Consider the following 22,743-nt stretch of genomic DNA (forward strand, 5'->3'; position numbering starts at 1 on the left):
TAGTTTAATGAGTGGTCACTTCATAATAGTTCGTTAGACTGAACATTAATGTTTCATGCATATTTTTATTTTTGTGGTTTTTTTCACAATACATATTTTTACAGAAAGGAAAAGTAGCTCTTCCTTGTTTTGTCTGCTTTTCTTTACTAACTGAACTAGTCAGTCCTAAAGCCATTAGATAGGGCAGAGCAAGGTAGGTGTTTGCCCCAAGGGGAAGTGAGCCACGGCTGGCTCCGTGTGGGCATCAGAGCTGGAACAGGTCAAGGAGGGCATCTCTGTAGGAGGGCTGCTGGCACGGTGTGCTGGAGCCAGGGGTAGATGAGAATGCCCAGTGAAGAGGCAAGAAGCAGCATAGCATGGAGACCAGCCTGCCCATGTTGAGAAAGGCATCCCCCTGGGGCTAGAGGGGCAGACTGGCACAGAATGAGAGCCTGAGTGGGGCGAGCAGAGTGTCCAGGCAGGGGAGCAGATGAGGGAAGGGCCTTAGAGCTGGAGCAAAGTGAGGAAGCTGTCTCCATAGGGAAGAGGCCTGATGTGGACTGTCCGAACTGAAGGAGGGTGAGGAGGGTGTCTCTGGGGGTGGGCAGCCAGACATGGAGGGTCAGAGCCCAAGGAGATGAGGAGGATACGTAGAAGTTAGGGTGGTCGGCTGTGGGGAGTTGGGCCAAGCATAGTGAGGAGGGATTCCACAGAACAGGGCTGTCTTGTGTCAGGAATCAGAGCCTAAGCAGGGTGAAGAGGGCATCAATGCATCAAGCAATTCTCCTGCCTTAGCCTCCCTAGTAGCTGGGACTACAGGTGTGCGCCACCACGCCCGGCTAAGTTTTGCATTTTTAGTAGAGACGGGGTTTCACCATGTTGGCCAGGCTGGTCTCGAATGCAACCTGATATGGCTGTTGGAGCCCAAGTAGGGTAACTTGGGCATCTTTGAGTGGCCCAGTGTGGAGGGGCAGAGCCTGAGCAAGGTAAAGTTTGACATTTTAAAACAAACAGACAAACAAACAAACAAACCATATGTATCTAAACATTTTCAAAAAATTAAAACAGGAGTAATAGTGATAGGTTATATTATTATTCACAACTATTCATTCCATCTTTCCTTTAAGAGGACACTCCTGCCCATTACCTTGCAATTTCAGAACGGCCCATGGAAGGAAGACACATTTCTGTCTCACTGACTTTGGGTTTGCTGTCGGCTGTGCTTTGCCTATTGGAATATGGGCAGATGTAGTATATGCATTGTGAGTTTTGCACTGTGAGTTTCTGCCAGCTCCTTTGTGCTTTCTCTCTGCCAGGAGAAGGGGCCTAATCCACATAGAGGCTGCTTCTTTAGTCTTGGTTCCACAGCCTCGAGTAGAGCCCCCACCTGGAACAAAGCAGTAGACAATTTGCCTAGGAAGTCTTTTGTTGTGGCAAGCCATGGAGAGCTCAAAGTTCTTTGTACACCAAAGTAATAAAAATACAGTTGATTCCCATTACTTGGGGGTAGTTATGTTCTGTAAAGTCACTGTGAACACCGGATTAGCAAATACTGAGCCATTGCTCCTAAGGAAAATGCAAGCCTCTGACCACACATTTTCATCATTTGATCAATACATAACCTTGTTTTTATGTGTGCTTCTGTCTGAAGACACATGACAGAAATGGTAATTAGAAGGTACACACAGAAGACTTCTGGGAGGCTGGCTACTTTCTATTTTTTAATCTGTGTGGTTAATTATTAAATAAAACTCTACACACTTTTTAAATTATTTATTTATTTATTTTTTTTTGGGGAGGGAATCTCTCTCTGTCCCCCAGGCTGGAGCATAGTGGTGTGATCTCGGCTCTCTGCAACCTCCACCTTCCAGGTTCAAGGGATTCTCCTGCCTTAGCCTCCTGAGTAGCTGGGACTACAGGTGTGCATCACCACGCCAGGCTAATTTTTGTATTTTTAGTAGAGGCAGGGTTTCACCGTGTTGGCCAGGCTGGTCTCGAACTCCTGACCACAGGTGATCTGCCTGCCTCAGCCTCCCAAAGTGCTGGGATTACAGGCGTGAGCCACCGCGCTGGCCCTGTCTTTATTTTTTAAACATGTATATAGGCCAGGCGCGGTGGCTCACGCCTGTAATCCCAGCACTTTGGGAGGCTGAGACAGGCGGATCACTAGGTCAGGAGATCGAGACCATCCTGGCCAACACGGTGAAACCTCATCTCTACTAAAAATACAAAAAATTAGCAGGGCGTGGTGGTGGGTGCCTGTAATCCCAGCTACTCGGGAGTCTGAGGCAGGAGAATCACTTGAACCAGGAAGGCAGAAGTTGCAGTGAGCTGAGATCGCACTACTGCACTCCAGCCTGGCTACAGAGTGAGACTCCATCTCGAAAAAAAAAAAAAAAGGCACCCTATATAATATATAATTATTGTTTCATTAACATTGAATTGTGGCTGAAAGCCCTGTAACTCATGCCTGAACCAAGCTTATCTAACACAGGTAATTTCTTTGTAAGGCACATCGCAGGCCTCTTGCTCTTAGGACACTTGACAGCACTTTAGTAACTCTTGGTGGCCATTTTAAACAGCAAACTCACCAACAAAAAGCACAAAAATGTGAAAAATGTGACACTAAATAGACTGCAAAAAGGAAGCTTGTTTATAGTAGTAGAAGAGCTTAAACAAGCAGAGCATTGTCTTGTTTGACTTCAGCTGGGAATGTGTATGTTGGGTGACTCAAATGTTTTGCCACTCTGCACATATCCCTGAATGACCACAAAAGCATCACGAGTATTGGTTTTTGGGTAATAAATAAATTTCAGCAAGTTGGCAAATTTGCAAGTACAGAATCTGAATAAGGAGGACAGAGTAGATAACTCGTAACAAAATTGTAGAAATGAATCCAAATATGTCATTAGTGCCCATAAATGTCAATTAATAGGTAATAATTGCTGGACTGGATTTTTACAATGTAGATTTACACTATTTGAAGGATAAACTTAAAACATAAAAGGATGAACTTTAAAACTTAAAACACAAGTTGAACGCAAAAGAATGGAAGAAAGACTAGGCAAATGCAAACAAAGAAGAGAAAGTATAGTTGGATTAATATTAGACAATAGAAAACTCTAAGGCCGGGCACAATGGCTCACGCCTGTAATCCCAACACTTTGGGAGGCTGAGGCAGGCAGATTGCTTGAGGCCAGGAGTTCAAGACCACACCACGGGACCACCACTATATCAAGTCTTTGTATTTTAAATCACATATAATCCTGCCAACAACTCAATGAGCTGTTTGCTGTGACTCCAGAATTACAGAAGAGGGAACTGAAATTCAAAGAAATGAAGAAAGCAGCAAGTGGGAAAAGTCAGATTTTAATTCAGGTCATTTGACTCCTAAGTTTGGTAGGACACTGTCTCCCAACATTGCTGGTGATTATCATTATACTAAGGAATAAAGCCACAGCCTTCACCTTCACCCCACCCTACTCTCCACCTCCAGTGTGGACACTTACTCCATGGGATTCCAGAGCTGGCCTGTCTACACTTCATTCTTACACAAATCCTCAGTATGATGCTCAACACGTTACTATGATGAGGAAACACCTTCTTCCAAGGGGGCACACCTGGCTTTCGGGTCACATTGGCCAAGATCTATTAACATTTTCTATACACTATCTCATTTTTTGGCAGAGCCACTCCGTTAGGTAAATACTATTATTAACCTCATTCTGTAGTCAAGGAAGCTGAAGCTTAAAAAAGGCAGGCAACTGGCCCAAGACCCCGCAGCCAGTGAATGACAGAGCTAAGTCTTGAACCAAGGAACTTTAACCTCAAATCCTGAGCCTATAACCTCACTGGTATACTATTTCTAGTTAAACTAGACCCTCAGATTTCCAGGATACAGGTCTCACCAATTAACATGCAGGCCGTCCTGCAGGCATCCTCACTTAAGAAGTTGTTGGCATTCCCTTCGCAGCCCTTGTATGTGAAGGGTGTGCAGCGGTAATTTTTAAAGTCAAAATGCCAGCGCTGTGCATCATGATTACAGTTTTCATGTCTCACAGGCAGCAGGCAGGGTTCTGAGGTCAGGAAGCAAGGAAGGAAGGATATGAAGAGTAGAGATAAAAGAACAGGGTCAGTTCTCTAGCATTTGTCATAACTCCTGGTGTTATCACCCAAGTCATAAAAGGAGCCATGGCAGGGAAAAAAAAAGGCATAGGTTCTGGTCCCAGTTCTACTACTAATAGTCTATGTTGTATGGCACCTCTGAGCATCACTCCTTCCTTGCAAAAAATATTACAAGGTGCATATAAGAATCTTGTACTTTGGAGCTGATCTTTCTTCTCCACTGTTCTGAGCTTTGGTAGGGCAAGACCTGTTCAGCAACTATTAGGCTGATGCAAAAGTAATTGTGGTTTTTGCATTGTTGAAATTTGCTGTTTGATATTAGAATACATTCTTAAATAAATGTGGTAATATCATACATCATTTTAATGCACATTTCTTGCTTCCTGTACTTTTGCTAATGACTTATTATTTGCTGTTTATTTTATATTTATTTTAGACTATATAAATTATGTTAGACAAAAAAGCAAATTCGAGTGATTTTCTTATTTGAGTTGAAAATGGGTCGTAAAGCGGCAGAGACAACTTGCAACATCAACAACACATTTAGCCCAGGAACTGCTAAGAAATATACAGTGCAGTGGTGGCAGACAGCAAAAGGCACAGTGGCATAGTGTGAGTTTGCCACCTGAATGAAACCGGTGCTGACCCCTTGGTATTTCTTACTCACACTTTCTTTGCTTTGCTTCCATGGAAACATCCTCAGGAAAATGCATTCTTGAATTGTTCCTTTGTTTGGAATTCAGAAGCTTTTACACTTTGAAGACATGTAAGAGTTAGGTAAGAAGTATGCTTTTTTTTTTTTTTTAATTTAAAGAGGAAGGACTTAATCAAAGAGAGGAAGAAAAGGAGAACTCAGGGTGGCTCATTCTCAAGTAGATCAACTTCAGGAAAAAGTAAATATGTAGTTTAATAATCAGTAATGTCCTCAGATCCCTCTGTACCTGTGTACCTCCTGGAAAGTCTTCCTGTATCCTGAGGCATATGGATACCCCAGCCTGAACAAGCCTAATCTAGCCAAATCCACTCATTTTTCAAATGGGTAGACAGAAGTAAAATTTCAAATTGGTAGACGGAGGTAAAACTAGCCCAAGTTGACACAGTGAGTTGATGGTGAAGCGTGGATTTCAATCAAAATCTCTTCATTCCTGGTGTGTGTCCTTCCTTCCTTCCCTCCCTCCCTTTTTCTCTTCCCTCCTTCTTTCCTTCCTTCCTTCTTTCCTTCCTTCCCTCCCTCCCTCTTTCTCTTTCTTCCTTTCCCTCCCTCACTCTTTTTCCTTCCTTCCTTCCTTCCTTTTCTTTCTTTTCTTTCTTTCTTTTTCTTCTTTCTTTCTCTTTCTTTCTTCCTTTCCTTTTCCTTCCTTCCTTCCTTCTCTCTCTCTTTCTTTCTCCTTCCTTCCTTCCTTCCTCTCTCTCTTTCTTCTTCTTTCTCCCTCTCCTCTCCTCTCCTCTCCTCTCCTCTCCTCTCCTCTCCTCTCCTCTCCTCTGTTTTCCTCTCCTCTCCTCTCCTTTCCCTTCCTTCACAGGGTCTCACTCTGTCACCAGGCTGAAGTGCAGGGGCATGATCATGGCTCATTGCAACACTGACCTCCTGGGCTCAAGTGATTCTCCCAGCTCAGCCTCCTGAGTAGCTAGAACCACAGATGTGCGCCACCATACTGGGCTAAGGTTTTTTTTTTTTTTTTTTTTTTTTTTTTTTTTTTTTTTTTTTTTTTGAGACAGAGTCTTTCTCTATCACCCAGGCTGGAGTGCAGTGGCGCGATCTCGGCTCACTGAAAGCTCTGCCTCCTGGGTTCACGCCGTTCTCCTGCCTCAACCTCCCGAATAGCTGGGACTACAGGCGCCCGCCACCACGCCCAGCTAATTTTTTGTATTTTGTTTAGTAGAGACGGGATTTCACCGTGTTAGCCAGGATGGTCTGGATCTCCTGACCTCATGATCCGCCCACCTGGGCCTCCCAAAGTGCTGGGATTACAGGCGTGAGCCACTGCGCCCGGCCTATGCCCACGTGGGTCTTGAACTCCTGGGCTCAAGTGATCCTCCTGTCTTGGCCTCTCAAAGTGCTGAGATTACAAACATGAGCCACCGTGCCCAGAACCTAGTGTGTTATTTATATAGCACATTTGTGTCCGTGTATTCCAGGTCTGTCCTAGTTCTTCAGAGCCCCCGCTGAGCAACTATTGCAATTATGCTCATTTGTTACCTGTGTTTTGTAGTCTCTTGCCCAAACAAACCTCAGTTCAACCAAAATGGATTCATTTTGTGTCAAAGTTGCCAGATTTAGAAAATAAAAATAGAGGATGACCAATTAAATTTGAATGTCAGATAAACATCAAATAATTTTTTAGTAGAACTATGTTCCTTATATTGCATGGGATATACTTATGCTAAAATTATAAATGGACATCCTCTATTATGTTTGGCAATTCTATTAATCTGTGTTTCTCCCTCACCTCCATCCCACGAGATCTGCTTTCTTCTAACTGACTGCAGGCTAATCTGATTAACTGATTCTCAAGACTGGGTTAATAGGTGTTTTCAGGTTAAAGGGTAAAATTTCAAACCCATAGAGTGACTTGATAATAAAAATTTAAAGCACCAGAGGGCTTTTTGGCTAACCTTTTAGGGGAACTAGAGGAATGATTTACACAGTCTCTGACTAGGGAACTCAAAAGCTAAAATAGTAATAGGAACATTTGTTGGCATTCACTATTGCCATTCATTATTTGTTAACTGGCTAAAATAAAATAAACACTGATTTACAAGCCACTTGTCATGCTTTACAAAAATAGTTCAAGTAATTCTCATGTCTGCAAGGTAGGTGTTATTATTGTTTTGTTTATGACAAATTGAGGCTCAGTGAGGTGAAGTGACTGAATCCAGGCCACACGGCCGATAAGTGGTGGATTCAGGATGTGAACTCAGGTCTAACTCTGAATGCTACGTTTCCTACCACTCCATACCACTTCATTAAATCTTCATGCTATCTCATCTTAATCCTCACAATGACAACAAAGCTTCCAGGTTAATTGTATTATTCCCATTTTCCAGATGAGGAAACTGAGGATCCAAGATACGCTGTTACAAGGGATTGAGCGAGGCCTAAAATCAGGATCGCTATGTTTGGGGTCATAATTTCCATGACCAAAGAGTACAGGCACTATTGTAAAATTTGAAGAGGATACACGATTAGAACTCCCCCAACAAAAAAGTTTGGGGAGATAAATTGTCACAAATCTTTACTTTTAGGCAGCCACATGGTATGGCTTCAGGAACTCTGGAAGATACTTTATTCCAAGATACCTTCATAGCTTTCTCAGTATTGGAAGTTCTACAAATACAGATGTATATTTTGGCATAAAGATGTTTTCTCTGTCTTTTGCTTCCTCTTTCTCCCTCTACCCACCTCTTGCATTTTTGAAATGCATGCACTCTGAGAGTTAATACAGTAAGGGATTATTAGTTTTTCACACCTTAAAATAAAAAATACATAAGGATCATGAAGACACATATGGGAAATGGGGGCTTGAGTAGGCGGGGGAAGCTCATCTCTTCATCTGGTTGTCTGGGAGTATCATAAGATCCTAGGCTTGGATAGTAACAGAAGGAATAAAAGGAATTTCTTTGTTAACCCAAGGTCATCTGAGATGGTTCTTGCTTCTGGTGTACCAAGATCCAGTAGAGTGTGCCCAGGCCCTCTGGAAAATCTCATATCATCCATTTCTGTCATCAGTAGAGCAAAGAAAAGATGCTCACTAGTGTCTGGGGTTGCCCCTGGAGTGACTGTGGGCAAACCAACTCTGCAACTCTTCCAAACAAATCCTTGTGATCATTCAAGTGTGGCCTCTTACCCAGGAACAAGACAATAGGCAAGTGTCTGTGTAGCACAAAGTACAGCACCATGGCAGGTTATGGGGATTGGTCAGGGTCCTGAAACGGAATGTTTTAGACGCACCCTAACTCACCATCTGACCTCAGACAGACCCCTTCCCCATGCTGGTGTCAGTCTTCTTACCTGTGAACTAAAGGGGCCTGGTGGATCATCTCTAAGGTTCCTCTGCACACACTTTGTGTCTCTCTCTGGATTGTGCTTAACTCCCACCTCTCTTCTCATCCATACAGGCACCTTCCTCTCCACAGCCCCACCTTCTCCTGGAGGAATGTAGCTTTCCTTCTGCTTCTCTTCCTTGCTTTGGAGTGGACTTCTGCACTGCTGACCAAGAAGATCAAACGTGAGTTCAAAAAAGCTGCAGCCATTCTTCCTTAGAAAGCATTCTTGGGGATGAGGGTTAGACATGAGGCCAGTGCCAGTGTCAGATGAGGCCCCCTCTGCCGTGGATTTGGGGCCACAGAAAGCTACCCCTGCTCATGACCCTGGCCCTCCACATACTTTCCTTACTTGCTCCCCCCAAATTATTTCCCTAACTGTTCCATATTTTTATATATGGAAGGAGACTATATATATAGTTTGCATCTACTAGGGATGCTCCCCAGAGATCTGGTCTCATCTGTCTTATCATATCACTCAACACATACTTCTTGGGTGATCACATTCATTTCCACTGTATACACACACACACACGCGCACACACACACACACACACACACACACACACACAAGTTTAATTGTTTTCTAATTAATGAGTCACTAGGCATGAGCCTGAGGGCAGAGGACCAGTGAGGAGGCTGCTGCAGTAGTTGAGAAGAGACAAGGGGTGAGATCAGGTGCTGATCTGAGGGAGTGTAGTAAAGAGAGGCAGGAGACAGGGTTTGGAGGGAGGTTTAGGAGACAGAATTGACCCAAGTCCATGACTGATGGGATACTGGAGTGGCGGAGAGGAAGGAGTGAATATCTGGATTCTAATAACAGGCTGGACCTGTTGATGCCAGATGTCAAGATGCGGAATAGAAAGTAAGGTAGTGCTTGGGCATAAGGAGATAATAGTTCTGTTTTAAATATGTTGGAACAGAGGTGCTTCTGAGATGCCCAGATGGTGTTTTTCCCAGGCAGGTCGAAATAAAAGTCTTTAGTTTGGAATAGAGGATGAGTCTGGAGGAAGAGATGAGAATCATAGTTGGGATTGTCGGAATGAGTGGGATTACCCAGGAAGTATGTGTCAAGTAATGTCAGAAGACAGCTGAGACCAGATCTCTGGGAAGCATCCCTAGTAGATGCAGAGAAACCCGTGAGGTGTGCTTATACACACAGTAAGTGGTTAAGAAGAGCCGACAAGAAACGGGGGAGGGTTTTTATTAATAAGTGAGATTTCAAGCTGACAATGGGGAAAGGAGCTACAACGACTCAAACCCAGTTTGATTTGCCAAACTCTGTCTCTGCCTAAACCTAGAACAATGGTTCCCAAGTAACAGTCTACCTCCTGGTACCCACTGCCTGCTTTAGGATCACCTGGGGTTCTTTTTAAAAAGTGGAGTCCCAAGGATGCACTTTCTAGAGATTCTGATTCAGCCTAGAGTCTATATTTTCTGAAAGATGCGTAGATGATTTTGATGTACACTCCAAATTAGGAACCACATACTCTTCTTAGCTTCAGTCCATTCCTGGAGGGGTCATTAATGATAAGAAGTATTGTTGGAAAGTACTCAAAGTCTCAGTGGCCAGTCCTCAGGGAAGATGTGGGGCTTCTGAAGTGAGTCCTGGATTGTGAGTCCTGTATTGTAAGTCCCAGACTTGCCCCTAATGCACTGTATTATCCTATCTGACCTCATTTCTTTTAATCTATGAAATCAGAAGTTTGGTACCAATAATAAATAGAGTTCTTTCCATTCTAAAGTTCTACAGTTCCAAGACTCAGTAGTATCTGAAACGATCATGCCTCTCTGGCCAGATTCCACTGGAGGGATGCTCAGTTTAGAATCATGGAGACACATTAAGCGCTGTATGAGCTATCCTTTGCTACGTAACAAATTATCTGTGGGTCAGAAGTCTGGCGTTGTGCATCTGGGTTCTTTGCTCCGGGTCTTACCAGGCTGAGACTGAAATGTCAGCCAGGGCTGTAGTTCTCATTTGGGATGCAGGGTCCTCTCCCAAGCTCCCTGGTTGTAGCAGAATCGTTTCCTTGGAGTTGTAGGACTGAGGCTCCTTTACTGGCTGTCACTTCTAAATGGCCACCCTCATGCCTTGGCACTGGGCCTCAACCATCTTCAAAGCTACGAATAGCATGTTGGATCCTTCTCATCATTTGAATCTCTCTGATCAATTCTTCTCTACAAACCAGGAGAAAACTCTGCTTTTCAAGGACCTAATTGACTAGGTCTGGGCCAGAGATTAGACCTTAAAATTAGAGATAATCTCTAATCTTAAAGTCAACTAACTTGGGTCTTTAATTTTTCTGCAAAATCCCTTCACAGCATTGCTTAGATTAGTGTTTGATTCAGTAATCAGAGGATGGGAATCTTGAGGGTGCAACTTTAGATTCTACCTACCACAAGCACTGAAATCAGGAAGCCATACCTAGCCTCAAAAAGGAAGGAAGCATGGCCATACCACCCTGAAAATGCCTGATCTTGTCGGATCTCAAAAGGTAAGCAGGATCAGACCTGGTTAGTACTTGGATGGGAGACTGACTGGAAACACTGGGTGCTGTAGTTTTTTTCCCCTTGCCTCTTCTAGTTTTTAGTAAAAAAATAAAAATAAAAGGTAGAAAGCAACTCCACATCTGCCAAGGTCTTACCCCAGGCATTATAGACATCACCCCATTTAACTCTTATAATCAACCTGTAAGGCAGGAATTGTCATTCTCATTTTAAAGATGGAAAATATAACTCAGATGAAGGGAAATACTTTCCCAAGATTATTTAGTTGGTTAGTGTTGGAGCCAGCCTCCTGAGCCAGATCTGCCTGACTACAATGCTTCTTCCACTCCACCATTTCTTACTCTTTAGAGGTAAATTAAAAATCACACTACTGAGTTCAGATTGGTCTTGAGTTTACCAGGAGTCAAGGGTCAAATCAGGCCTCCTGACTTCTACTTCCATGATGTTCCCACCAGTCTTTACTAATTTCTTTTATCAACTGGAGACAAAGGAATTCAGCATTAAAATATTAGGCTTCAGGAAGAGAGAAAATCTTTTGAATTTAGAGAAAGGGCCTTGGTCCCTTCCTAACCCCTTGCCCTGGAATCCAACATGCTTCTCCTTCAGTTCTTCTTGGACACAAAGTCCTGATTCAGATCCATTTGAACGAATCTGAGTGCTGAGAAAGAGAACTAGCCCCTGAATATAAGCAGAGCAAGAACTAAGAATTGAAAGTAGAGGATAGGGCCGAGAGAATTTCACTACACACCTTTGCCATAGGAGAAAAAGAGCTGAAATTCCAAATGATTGTGAGTTTGGACATTTCTTTCTTGCAGACAAACCAGGGTTATGTCCCAAAGAGAGGCTCACCTGTACCACTGAACTTCCGGACTCATGCAACACAGATTTTGACTGCAAGGAATACCTGAAGTGCTGCTTTTTTGCCTGCCAGAAGAAGTGCATGGATGCCTTTCAAGGTAGCGATGTCCAGGCTGAGGACAGAGGTTCCCCACTTCTTGTTCTGTCCAAAACTGTCTGGGGGATTCCCTTGGATGGCAGGACAAGGACCCAGGGCCTGTGCTCTTCTCATTCTCTTATTCAATGCCTAACCCTCAAGTACAAGTCATAAGTCTAGGCATGGTGACCATCAACCACCATAATATTGATGCTGGTCTTCTTGGATCCAACATTCAATCATTCACAAATAACTAATACTTGTTGCATGCGCACTCTGTTCAAGAGATTATTATGGCACTGTGACAAAATGAAACCTCAGCTTAAATGCTGGCATTGTTTTTCAGACTCTTTGATCTTCAGGGAGGTTTTCTGGTAACTCAATGTATTGGGCATCTGTCTAATATGTGCGGGGAACTGTGTGTTTTTAAAAAAGATTCATTTATTCACTCATTCATACATTTATGCATTCAACAAATATCTGTTGTTAATGCCCTTTGAACAAAGACCACCAGAAAACACCTGTAGTTGAACAAATTGGGTTTATTACTCATTGAAGTGAGGGAAAATATTCACCCCAGACAACTATGAGGCATTTCAGTAAGAAGCTGGTAGAAAGAATCTATTATAGGATTTGGGCTTTGATTGGGTAATTCGGGGAAGGGTCTAAAGAAGTGAGAGTTTGCTCTAGATTGGGTGCTGTCAGAAAGCAGGGGCAATTCTATGACTGGCTATCCCAGGGAATCTTAACAATACAGAATGCAGAATAGACTGAGGATAAAGCTGTGATTGATTGGTAGAGAAGCATAAGTCACTCATGTTAGCTTAGAGAGGGGCGGGTGTTTGGTATTTTACAGGTTTCACAGGCATCTTGTTTTTGTCTCACTTCATCATGATCTCAGAGTGACGTTGTTTGATATAGATGTTCTAGGAGATTTTTTAAATGTCCAACGGAGAATCCATGTGGCTTAGCTGGGAGTGTCAGATCAGTTTTCGGACATCAGGGGCTGTCTCTTTCTTGGTATTTCATTCCTTCTAGGTACTGGGCACTTTGTCAGGCACTTTGGATGCAAAAGTAATTGCGGTTTTGGACCGTGAATTTTAAATCATTATAACTAGGCTCAAACACATCTTGATTGGCTCGGCACGGTGGCTCACACCTGTAATCCCAGCACTTTGGGAGGCCAAGGCGGGCAGATCATCTGATGTCAGGAGTTCGAGACCAGCCTGACCAACACGATGAAACCCTGTCTCTACTAAAAATACAAAAATTAGCTGGGCATGTTGGCGGGCGCCTGTAATCCCAGCTACTCAGGAGGCTGAAGCAGGAGAATTGCTTGAACTCGGGAGGCAGAGGTTGCAGTGAGCTGAGATCGCACCATTGCACTGCGGCCTGGGTGACACAGCGAGACTCCTTCTCAAAAAACAAAACAAAAGAAAACAAAACAAAACACATCTTTATTAATCGAAATAGGAAACTTTACAATCAACACATTTTTGCCAAAGAGAAATAAGCTTGTTTATTGCTGTAGCATACAAATCCAAGCTTCAGGATTTGATGAACTCTTGGAAAGCATTTTCTGCATCCTGCTGTTTGTGGACGTGTTTTCCCTGCAAAAACTTGTTGAGATGCTTGAAGAAGTGGTAGTCGGTTGGCGAGAGGTCAGGTGAATATGGTGGATGAAGCAAAACTTTGTAGCCCAATTCATTCAACTTTTGAGTTGGTTGTGTGACGTGTGGTTGGGCGTTGTGGTGGAGAAGAATTGGCCCTTTCTGTTGATCAACTGGCCCTTTCTGTTGACCAATGCTGGCTGCAGGCACTGCAGTTTTCAGTGCATCTCATCGATTTGCTGAGCATACTTCTCAGATGTAATGGTTTTGCCAGGATTCAGAAAGTTATAGTGGATCAGACCACCAGCAGACCACCAAACAGTGACCATGACCTTTTTTTGGTGCAAGTTTGGCTTTGGGAAGTGTTTTTGAGCTTCTTCTCGGTCCAGCCACTGAGCTGGTCATCATTGGTTGTCATGTAAAATCCACTTTTCATTGCACATCACAATGTGATTGAGAAATAGTTTGTTGTTGTTGCGTAGAATAAGAGATGACCCTTCAAAACAATATTTTTATTTTTGCTCAGCTCATGAGGCACCCACCTATTGAGCTTTGTCACCTTTCCAATTTGCTTCACATGCTGAATGACCATAGAATGGTTGATGTTGAGTTCTTCGGCAACTTCTTATATAGTTGTAAGAGGATCAACTTTGATGACTGCTCTCAATTGGTCATTGTCAACTTCCAATGGCCAGCCACAATGCTCCTCATCTTCAAAGCCCTCGTCTCCTTTGCAAAACTTCTTGAACCACCACTGCACTGTATATTTCTTAGCAGTTCCTGGGCTAAATGTGTTGTTGATGTTGCAAGTTGTCTCTGCCACTTTACAACCCATTTTCAACTCAAGTAAGAAAATCACTCGAATTTGCTTTTTTGTCTAATATAATTTATATAGTCTAAAATAAATATAAAATAAACAGCAAATAATAAGTCATTAGCAAAAGTACAGGAAGCAAGAAATGTGCCTTAAAATGATGTAGGATATTACCATATTTATTTAAGAAGGTATTCTAATATCAAATGGCAAATTTCAACAATGCAAAAGCCACAATTACTTTTGCATCAACCTAATAGTTGCTGAACAGGTCTTGCCCTACCAAAGCTCAGAACAGTGGAGAAGAAAGATCAGCTCCAAACTACAAGATTCTTATATGCACCTTGTAATATTCTTTGCAAGGAAGGAGTGATGCTCAGAGGTGCCATACAACATAGACTATTAGTAGTAGAACTGGGACCAGAACCTATGCCTTTTTTTTTCCCTGCCATGGCTCCTTTGATGACTTGGGTGATAACACCAGGAGTTATGACAAATGCTAGAGAACTGACCCTGTTCTTTTATCTCTACTCTTCGTATCCTTCCTTCCTTGCTTCCTGACCTCAGAACCCTGCATGCTGCCTGTGAGACATGGAAATTGTAATCATGATGCACAGCGCTGGTATTTTGACTTTAAAAATTACCGCTGCACACCCTTCACATACAAGGGCTGCGAAGGGAATGCCAACAACTTCTTAAGTGAGGATGCCTGCAGGACGGCCTGCATGTTAATTGGTGAGACCTGTATCCTGGAAATCTGAGGGTCTAGTTTAACTAGAAATAGTATACCAGTGAGGTTATAGGCTCAGGATTTGAGGTTAAAGTTCCTTGGTTCAAGACTTAGCCCTGTCATTCACTGGCTGCGAGGTCTTGGGCCAGTTGCCTGCCTTTTTTAAGCTTCAGCTTCCTTGCCTATAGAATGAGGTTAATAATAGTATTTACCTAATGGAGTGGCTCTGCCAAAAAATGAGATAGTGTATAGAAAATGTTAATAGATCTTGGCCAATGTGACCCGAAAGCCAGGTGTGCCCCCTTGGAAGAAGGTGTTTCCTCATCATAGTAACGTGTTGAGCATCATACTGAGGATTTGTGTAAGAATGAAGTGTAGACAGGCCAGCTCTGGAATCCCATGGAGTAAGTGTCCACACTGGAGGTGGAGAGTAGGGTGGGGTGAAGGTGAAGGCTGTGGCTTTATTCCTTAGTATAATGATCATCACCAGCAATGTTGGGAGACAGTGTCCTACCAAACTTAGGAGTCAAATGACCTGAATGAAAATCTGACTTTTCCCACTTGCTGCTTTCTTCACTTCTTTGAATTTCAGTTCCCTCTTCTGTAATTCTGGAGTCACAGCCAACAGCTTATTGAGTTGTTGGCAGGATTATATGTGATTTAAAACACAAAGACTTGATATAGTGGTGGTCCCATGGTGTGGGTTCACTAAATGGTAACAGTTGAGATGGTGACCAGTGATCTTCACAATGCAACACTGTGTGATTTATGAGGCAGGGTTGCAATTTCTACCTTAGATTCTGTGAGGCAAGCTGAAAAATGTACCATCACTACCACTTTACAGATGAGAGAACAGAGTCAGAGAGGTAGGTAAAGTTAGTTGCCTGAGGACCCACAGTTGGTCAGGAGTAGAGGTGGAATTTTAATTCCATGGACCCATGGGCCTGAACGGCCAAGGCAATCCTGGGACCTGACTTGAAACTAGGACCACAAGCTTCCATTCATGGGAAGCTCTAAGGAATCATGATGCTGTGGACAAGACCCTTGTCTCCTCTCCCAGGAGCCATCAGGAAGAGGAGGCCAGGGAAATGGGCTTGGGTTGGTTTGTGGGAAATTTAGGTTAAGACTCAGAGGCAACCTGATAATACCTCTGAGAGTTCAACACATCATAGCCTGAGCCTGACCTGGGGAAGCCTTTGTAGAATTTGCAGTCAGATGAGGACAAGAGCATACAAGCACAAAACCCCAAAGAATTGATTTAAATACCACCTATGTTCTAATGACCCACAAAGTTGTGTCTCCAGTCTTAATCTGACTCCTAAACTCCACTATCTGCTCTACATCTCCACCTGAACCTCATAAACATCTCATGTTGAACTTGCTTAAACAGAACCTCAGGCCAGGCACAGTAGCTTATACCTGTAATCCCAGCAGTTTGGGAGGCTGAGGCAAGAGGATCACTTGAGCCCAGGAGTTTGAGACCAGCCTAGGCAGAATAGTGAGACCCAATTTCTACAAACAACAACAACAACAACAAAACAAAAAAACAAAAACACACAACAACAAAAAAACAGGCATGGTGTCACGCACCTGTGGTCCCAGCTACTCAGGAGGCTGGGAAGATCACTTGAGGAGGTGTTCCCACCTCCTCAAAGATCACTTGAGCTGGGGAAATTGAGGCTTAGTTGGGTGACAGTGGGAAACCCTGTCTCAAAAAAAGAAAAATAAGCTAAACATAAACATAAACCAGTACCTCTTACCATCACTCCCCTAACGCAAACCTGTTCTATCCATGCTTCTCATCTTGGTTGAAAAACTTCACAATCACAGTTGATGCCTCTCTTTATCAATTAACATCCATTAAGTTAGGAAATAATTTTAGTTCTACCTTGAAGGTAGATCCCAAATCTGGTAAAACCTTACCACCTCCGCAGCTGCCACCCTGATCTGAGGAGCTGTCTTCTTACTTGGATTACCCCAACAGCCTCCTAAAAGGTCTCCCTGCTTCTATCCTCCTTACAATCTATTATTAACACAGTAGTCACAATGACCCTTTCAAAACATGAGTCAGGCCATATCACTTCTCTACTGAGAACACTGCGATGGATCCCCATTTCATTCTAAGTAAAACCAAATACCCTAAAATGGGTTACACTGATTTGTGTAGATTTCACATAATTATCCTCATTTTATAGAGAAGGAAACTCACGAAGTAGCAGGACTGGGACTTTACCATGGGGCTTAAGGCACCAAGCCCAGCACGCTCTCTACCATATCCCATGATATGATGAGACATTTCATTCTTCCACAGCCTCCTGGATGGAGATGGATAGGGTAGCGTGAACCAAGTTGCAGAAAGGGATACTAGCTTTGAAGAGAAGGAAAGGCTCTTTGAAGGGTGGTGGGATGGGGGTGGGGTTTTAAGAAGCACACATCTGCTCTTATTTTAGTTAAGGATGGACAATGCCCACTCTTCCCTTTCACTGAACGTAAGGAGTGTCCACCTTCATGTCACAGTGACATCGATTGTCCCCAGACAGACAAATGTTGTGAATCCAGGTGTGGCTTTGTTTGTACCAGGGCCTGGACAGGTAAGGATTGGAGATATACCTCCCATATCTATTGGGCATGTGCCAAGGATGCCATGCTGTCCCATGGAGTGGGGGGATGTCTTGAACCTCGGATGCCCCTTGGGCTCATCTTTGAGGATCCTTGGGAACCCCTTTTAATGCGCAACAAGTTATATTGACCTCTTGACCTCTGAAGACTATTGTGTTGTTCTTCAAAGCCAGTAATTCATAGTATTGTTCTCTATTCTTCCCCAAGAAAACTTATTTTTTTCTGAGACTCATTCCTCAATGACTTGCAAGGTGACAATATTTACCGATTTATAAAATCTCATAACCATGAGGTATATTCCTAATAAGCCCTCATGTCTGCACAGAACTTCAGAGCATGCACATGATATTCATATCCTGTAAGACGGGCTGGGAAAAACATTAGTAGCAAATGATGTTGGATAGAAGCCAACTTTCCTGCCTCCTCTAAGGCAGGTGTTTACGACCCCATGTAGTCCCAGGGATTGTCCAGGTGTGGCTTTAAGTTTCTAAGGTTCAGTATAGTGTGGTGGCAGGAGTCAAAGGCTTTTCAACCTACTTCAACTTTTCTACTGGCTTTCTATGTGGCATTGGGCAACTCATTTCCCTCTAAATACTCCTCAACGCCTACAATTTGTAAAACAAGTAGGTTCTGTGTGCTAATACTCCTGCCACCTGTGGTCCTCTGGGTTATATAACCCAGATCCATTAATTCTGTAGGAGCAGACAGGAATCCTATCAGATGGCACAAGTCAGAGATGGCAAGACTTTTCTTGATGCTCCTCAAGTTATTAGTCGTAGAAAGTTGATACTCTGCCTCCTCCAGTCTATTGTTACTATAGGGGGAAAGGTAAGAAGCTTAATCAGAATAAAACCTTGTTTGAGATTCCCAAGATTCCCCAAATTTGTCTCAAATTATGACCAAGTATTTCAAGGTCAAGTGTTTTCTTTTACCCCATAAAGTCAAACAAGGTTTCTGCCCACGCAAGCCCTTGCTATGTGCCAAGATTGATAAACCCAAGTGCCTGCAGGATGAGGAGTGCCCATTGGTGGAAAAGTGCTGCTCACGTTGTGGACTGAAATGTATGAACCCCAGACATTGAATAGTAAGTAGAAAATATTATCATCAAAATCATCAATTATGAGTAGCATAATAAAGAGCTGTCAGTTTTGTCTTGTATCCAACTTGCCAAATTATCTTAAGTATCACAATATTGAATGATGTTACTTTGATTTTATATATAATCCCATCATCTGAAAGTGATGATATATTTGGCTTTTTTTCAACTTCATGACTTTATTTTCTTGTCTTCTTGTATTGTGTAGAACCTCCAAAATAATAATGAAAATAAAGCCAATGGCATCCATCCTTGTCTAGTTCCTTATTTTAAAGTCAATGGCTCCTGCAATATAAAAAGATATTTGTTGTTGAATTTGGAATACATAAGTTTTATTGCACTTAAATTATTTTCTTTTCTTTCTTTTTTTTTTTTTTTTTTGAGACGGAGTTTTGCTCTTGTTGCCCAGGCGCAATCTCGGCTCACTGCAACCTCTGCTTCCCAGGTTCAGGTGATTTTCCTGCCTCAGCCTCCCAAGTAGCTGGGATTACAGGTGCCCACCATCATGCCCGGCTAATTTTTTGTATTTTTAGTAGAGACGGGGTTTCACCATATTGGCCAGGCTGGTCACAAACTCCTGACCTCAGGTGATCCACCCACCTCAGCCTCCCAAACTGCTGGGATCACAGGTGGGAGCCACTGTGCCTGGCCAGTTATTTCCTTTTTAAGCTTATTTCCTATCCATTTGTACTTACTACTGAAAATGACTGCTGAATTTTATCAAATACCTTTTAAGCATACAGTCACATAATGATTTTTCTCTTCTAATTTGTTGGCATAATAAATTAAATTTTCTTGAGCCATCCTTGCATTCTTAATAAACTTAATTGCAGTGTGTTGCATCAATATATTATTGGTTCTTTTGAGCTAATAGTATAGTTTGAATTTTCACATCTATAGTCAAAAGAAAAATAGGTCTTTTTAAATTTGTTTTTTCTATTTGGGTCATATTACTTTCAAAAAATGAGTATGGGAACTAATTGGGAAACCTGTCTACTTTTTCTATGCTCTGAAATATTTTACATAATATAGCAATTCAGTGTTTTTTGAAGGCTACCAAAATTCAGCTCCAAAAGCATCTAGGTCATGTTCTTTCTAGTGGTATATTTTAGTAATTTTTAAATATTTCATCTTATAGTCTGCAGGTTTTCTACCTCCTCTTTTGCAAATTTTGGTCTTTTATATTTTGGTAAAATTGATCCATTTTTCCTATATTTTCACAAGTATTACTTTAGAGTAGTATAAATTGTTCTCTATATTATTCTTTTATATCTTTAACTTTGGTTAATGCTTTCACTTGTACATTCATGTTTCCACCTATTTACTCACTAACCATTTAATCCCTTTACTCACCTATCCATTCACTCAACACATATGCAAATACCCAATCCCCCCTCACCTATCCCTCCTATCCTTCCACTGACACACTTTTCAACTTAGCTATTTGACCACTCCATGTATCTATCCACTTACCTTTCTTACTCGTCTTTCTTCTATAGACCCACTTGCCCATCTAGCCTTTAATTCATCTTCCTATTATTGACCTCTCTCCTCCCCCTTTCTCTGCACACACACACACACGCACACACTCTTTCATATCCATCAAAATACATATTCATCATTTCTATACCTAACTCCCTCCATCCCCCTACCAATGCACTCATCCATCTTTCATTCAAATAGCCTCAATCAATAGGCCCACATATCCCGTCACTACCCTATCCATCTTTATGTTCAATCCAATCCACTTATTCACCCAATCATCCACCCGTCCATAATCCATGCATTCATGTACCCAAATATCCATGCTTTCCTCACTAATCCCTCTCCCTGCTCAACCATCTTCCCACTTATCACTCTACCAGCCACCCATCCATCCACATAGCTACCTACCTATTCACACACCTACCAATCCCCCTCACCTACCTTGCTCATCCAACAAGACGTACCCAGTGTTTATTTGGGGCCTATTCAGTTTTAAGCACTGCGTTCTAGACACAGACCTGTTTAATGGAGTTCAGAGCTTACTTAGGGGAGCAAACATGTAACTTAGCAATAGAGTCAGAGGCAGAGGGAACAACACAGGAAGCCAGCGACAGAGAATCAGTCCATGTGACAGATCTTGGGCTAATGAAAAAGCAGGAGGTGCCAGGTAGAGGTTGGTCTTGTTGGTTCTCATTGGAGTCCCCTGTTCTGAGCACAGGATTGTTCCTGGGAGAGAATTGGCCTGGAGGCAGAGGTAGGGCACCATGCCCCTCAGTGAGAAAGGATGAAGAAAGGAGAGGCAAAACCCCAGATGGGTCCTTACCCAGCCTTCTCCAAGAAATTACTGGAGAGAAGGGGCCAAAACCATGATTCATCCCAAGTCCCAAAGACATAAATTTTATTTCACCTGCTTGGAAACTGAGATGCTTGGATGGGCCTGAAAATTAGGCAAGACAGAATGGAATGAAATAACCATAAAGATAGTTAATTTATTTTCACTAAAATTTATGAAAAAAATCCAGCCTTAATTGGGGATCCTGGGTACCATTTAGAAATTTACTGACTTTGGTGAGCCAAGATTGAGCCACTGCACTCCAGCCTGGGCGACACAGTGAGACCCCATCTCAAAAACACACACACACAAAAAAAAAAAAAAACGAAAAAAAAGAAAAGAAAGAAATTTACTGACTTTGACTTTGTGGGTGTTCAGCCTCTGTCTCCACTAAAGATATTACTTCATTCCTTTAGACTCACCCTTCCTCTCTACCTTCAACTCTACAAGAAACTATTATATCCACACCAACATCAAAACATGCCCTGGTATCCTCTGGCAAGAACTTGTATGCTCAGCTCCCTCATAATCTTATTTCTGACACTCACTTGCTGGGTGACATTTAGTCAGCATCCTCACTTCTCTGGGCCTTGTGATTCCCATCTATAAAATGAGAAAAAGGCTTGACAGTCCCTCAGAGCCCTTCCACTTAGATATTCCAGTTTTCACTCTCTCCTGGGCTGAGTTTGTGAGAATATGGGAAATAAAATGAGTGAAACAGCACTGCTTAGGACATCTTATTCATTAGAAATTCTAGCCAGGCACGGTGGTTCATGCCTGTAATCCCAACACTTTGGGAGGCTTAGGCGGGCAAATTGCTTGAGGCCAGGAGGTGGAGACCAGCCTGGCCAAGGGCGATACCTCATCTCTACTAAAAATACAAAAATTAGCCGTGCATGGTGGTGCATGCCTATAATCCCAGCTACTTGGGAAGCTGAGGCACGAATTGCTTGAACCAGGAAGGTGGAGGTTGCAGTGAGCCGAGATTGTGCCACTGCACTCCAGCCTGGATGACAGAGCAAGAATGTCTTTAAAAAAAAGAAAAGAAGAAAAGAAAGGAAAGGAAAGGAGAAGAGAAGAGAAAAGAAAAGACAAGACAAGACAAGAAAAGACAAAGGAAAAGAAAGGAAAAGAAAAGAAAATTCAATTCGGTAGTCTCTTTGAGATTGTCAAGTTGGTGGGATGGGATTCTTATAGGGGCTCTGTCTGTGATCCTAAATTTTGTGACTATATAGTCACTCTCTGATGATAAGGCTGTCTTTTTCTGGCCTCTGTCTGTCATGTAGGAAAATCTGGAGAACAAACTTGGCCCAAAAGGGTAACACCTAGTTAGAGAAGAAAAGGGGAGCCCTCGGGATAACATTTACTCTGTAAAGAGTGTCTCTCTTCTTCCCAGGACTGGTTGAGTGGCTGGTGTAGATTCCTTGGCTGTAGGAAAGGAAAGCTGTCCAAATTCCCCAGCACCTCTTTCCCACAGCTCCTCTACTAGCCCAGTTAGAATCCCCAAAGTCTGCTGTGTTGCTGAACTTTATTCCACTGTAGTCTCCCAGGCAAGTCCCTTCACTTTGCAGTTCCTTAGACATCAAGGAGCTTGCATTGATGATAAAGGCTCCCTCTAAGCTCTGATATCCTCTCTTGCTCTCAGAGCAACAAAACTTTGAGAAACATTCTCTGAAGACTCTGCTATCAGCCTGATTCCTCCCCTACACCCTGCTCTGTGGCAAATCTGTATTCTTTGGCCTTAGTCAATGAATATGAGTGAACCAAAGATGAAATAAAAGACAGAAGGATGGGAGGAAACTGTGGGAGAGGGAGAAAGGAACACAGAGACCATGGGGAAAGAGAAACAGTTGGACTTAGGCAGAGAGAGGCACAGATAAACAATGAGATACCAAGAGACCGACAGAGACACATTGTCAGAGACAAGCAGAATGGGTGCGCTAGTAAGTGTGCATGTACGATGGAAA

At 42.7% G+C, this 22,743-nt stretch overlaps 1 protein-coding gene across 2 annotated transcripts; it reads left to right on the plus strand.

The window, feature by feature from the left end:
• Window positions 1-276: 276 nt before the first annotated feature.
• Window positions 277-19,299, plus strand: WFDC8 (WAP four-disulfide core domain 8). 2 transcript variants are annotated; one of them, XM_003253645.2, is made up of 7 exons: window positions 277-558; window positions 8,224-8,333; window positions 11,472-11,612; window positions 14,582-14,749; window positions 17,195-17,335; window positions 18,305-18,447; window positions 18,844-19,299. In XM_003253645.2, the coding sequence occupies exons 1-6, from the start codon at window positions 533-535 to the stop codon at window positions 18,442-18,444; spliced, it is 726 nt and encodes a 241-aa protein (XP_003253693.1). In that variant the 5' UTR covers window positions 277-532; the 3' UTR covers window positions 18,445-18,447; window positions 18,844-19,299. The 2 variants fall into 2 exon arrangements, with proteins under 2 accessions (XP_003253693.1, XP_003253692.1); XM_003253644.2 differs by lacking the exon at window positions 18,844-19,299 and having other exon boundaries at window positions 18,305-18,708.
• The last annotated feature ends 3,444 nt before the right edge of the window (window positions 19,300-22,743 follow it).

Source organism: Nomascus leucogenys, chromosome 13 (genome assembly GCF_006542625.1).
Source record: "Nomascus leucogenys isolate Asia chromosome 13, Asia_NLE_v1, whole genome shotgun sequence".
Lineage (NCBI taxonomy): Eukaryota > Metazoa > Chordata > Mammalia > Primates > Hylobatidae > Nomascus > Nomascus leucogenys.

Bases quoted from the DNA above. Each gene is read 5' to 3' on its own strand.
- WFDC8 (XM_003253645.2), top strand. From the start codon at position 533: ATGTGGACTGTCCGAACTGAAGGAGG. The intron at 8,334-11,471 runs GTGAGTTCAAAA...TCTTTCTTGCAG, and splicing joins GCTGACCAAGAAGATCAAAC to ACAAACCAGGGTTATGTCCC. The intron at 17,336-18,304 runs GTAAGGATTGGA...TACCCCATAAAG, and splicing joins TTGTACCAGGGCCTGGACAG to TCAAACAAGGTTTCTGCCCA.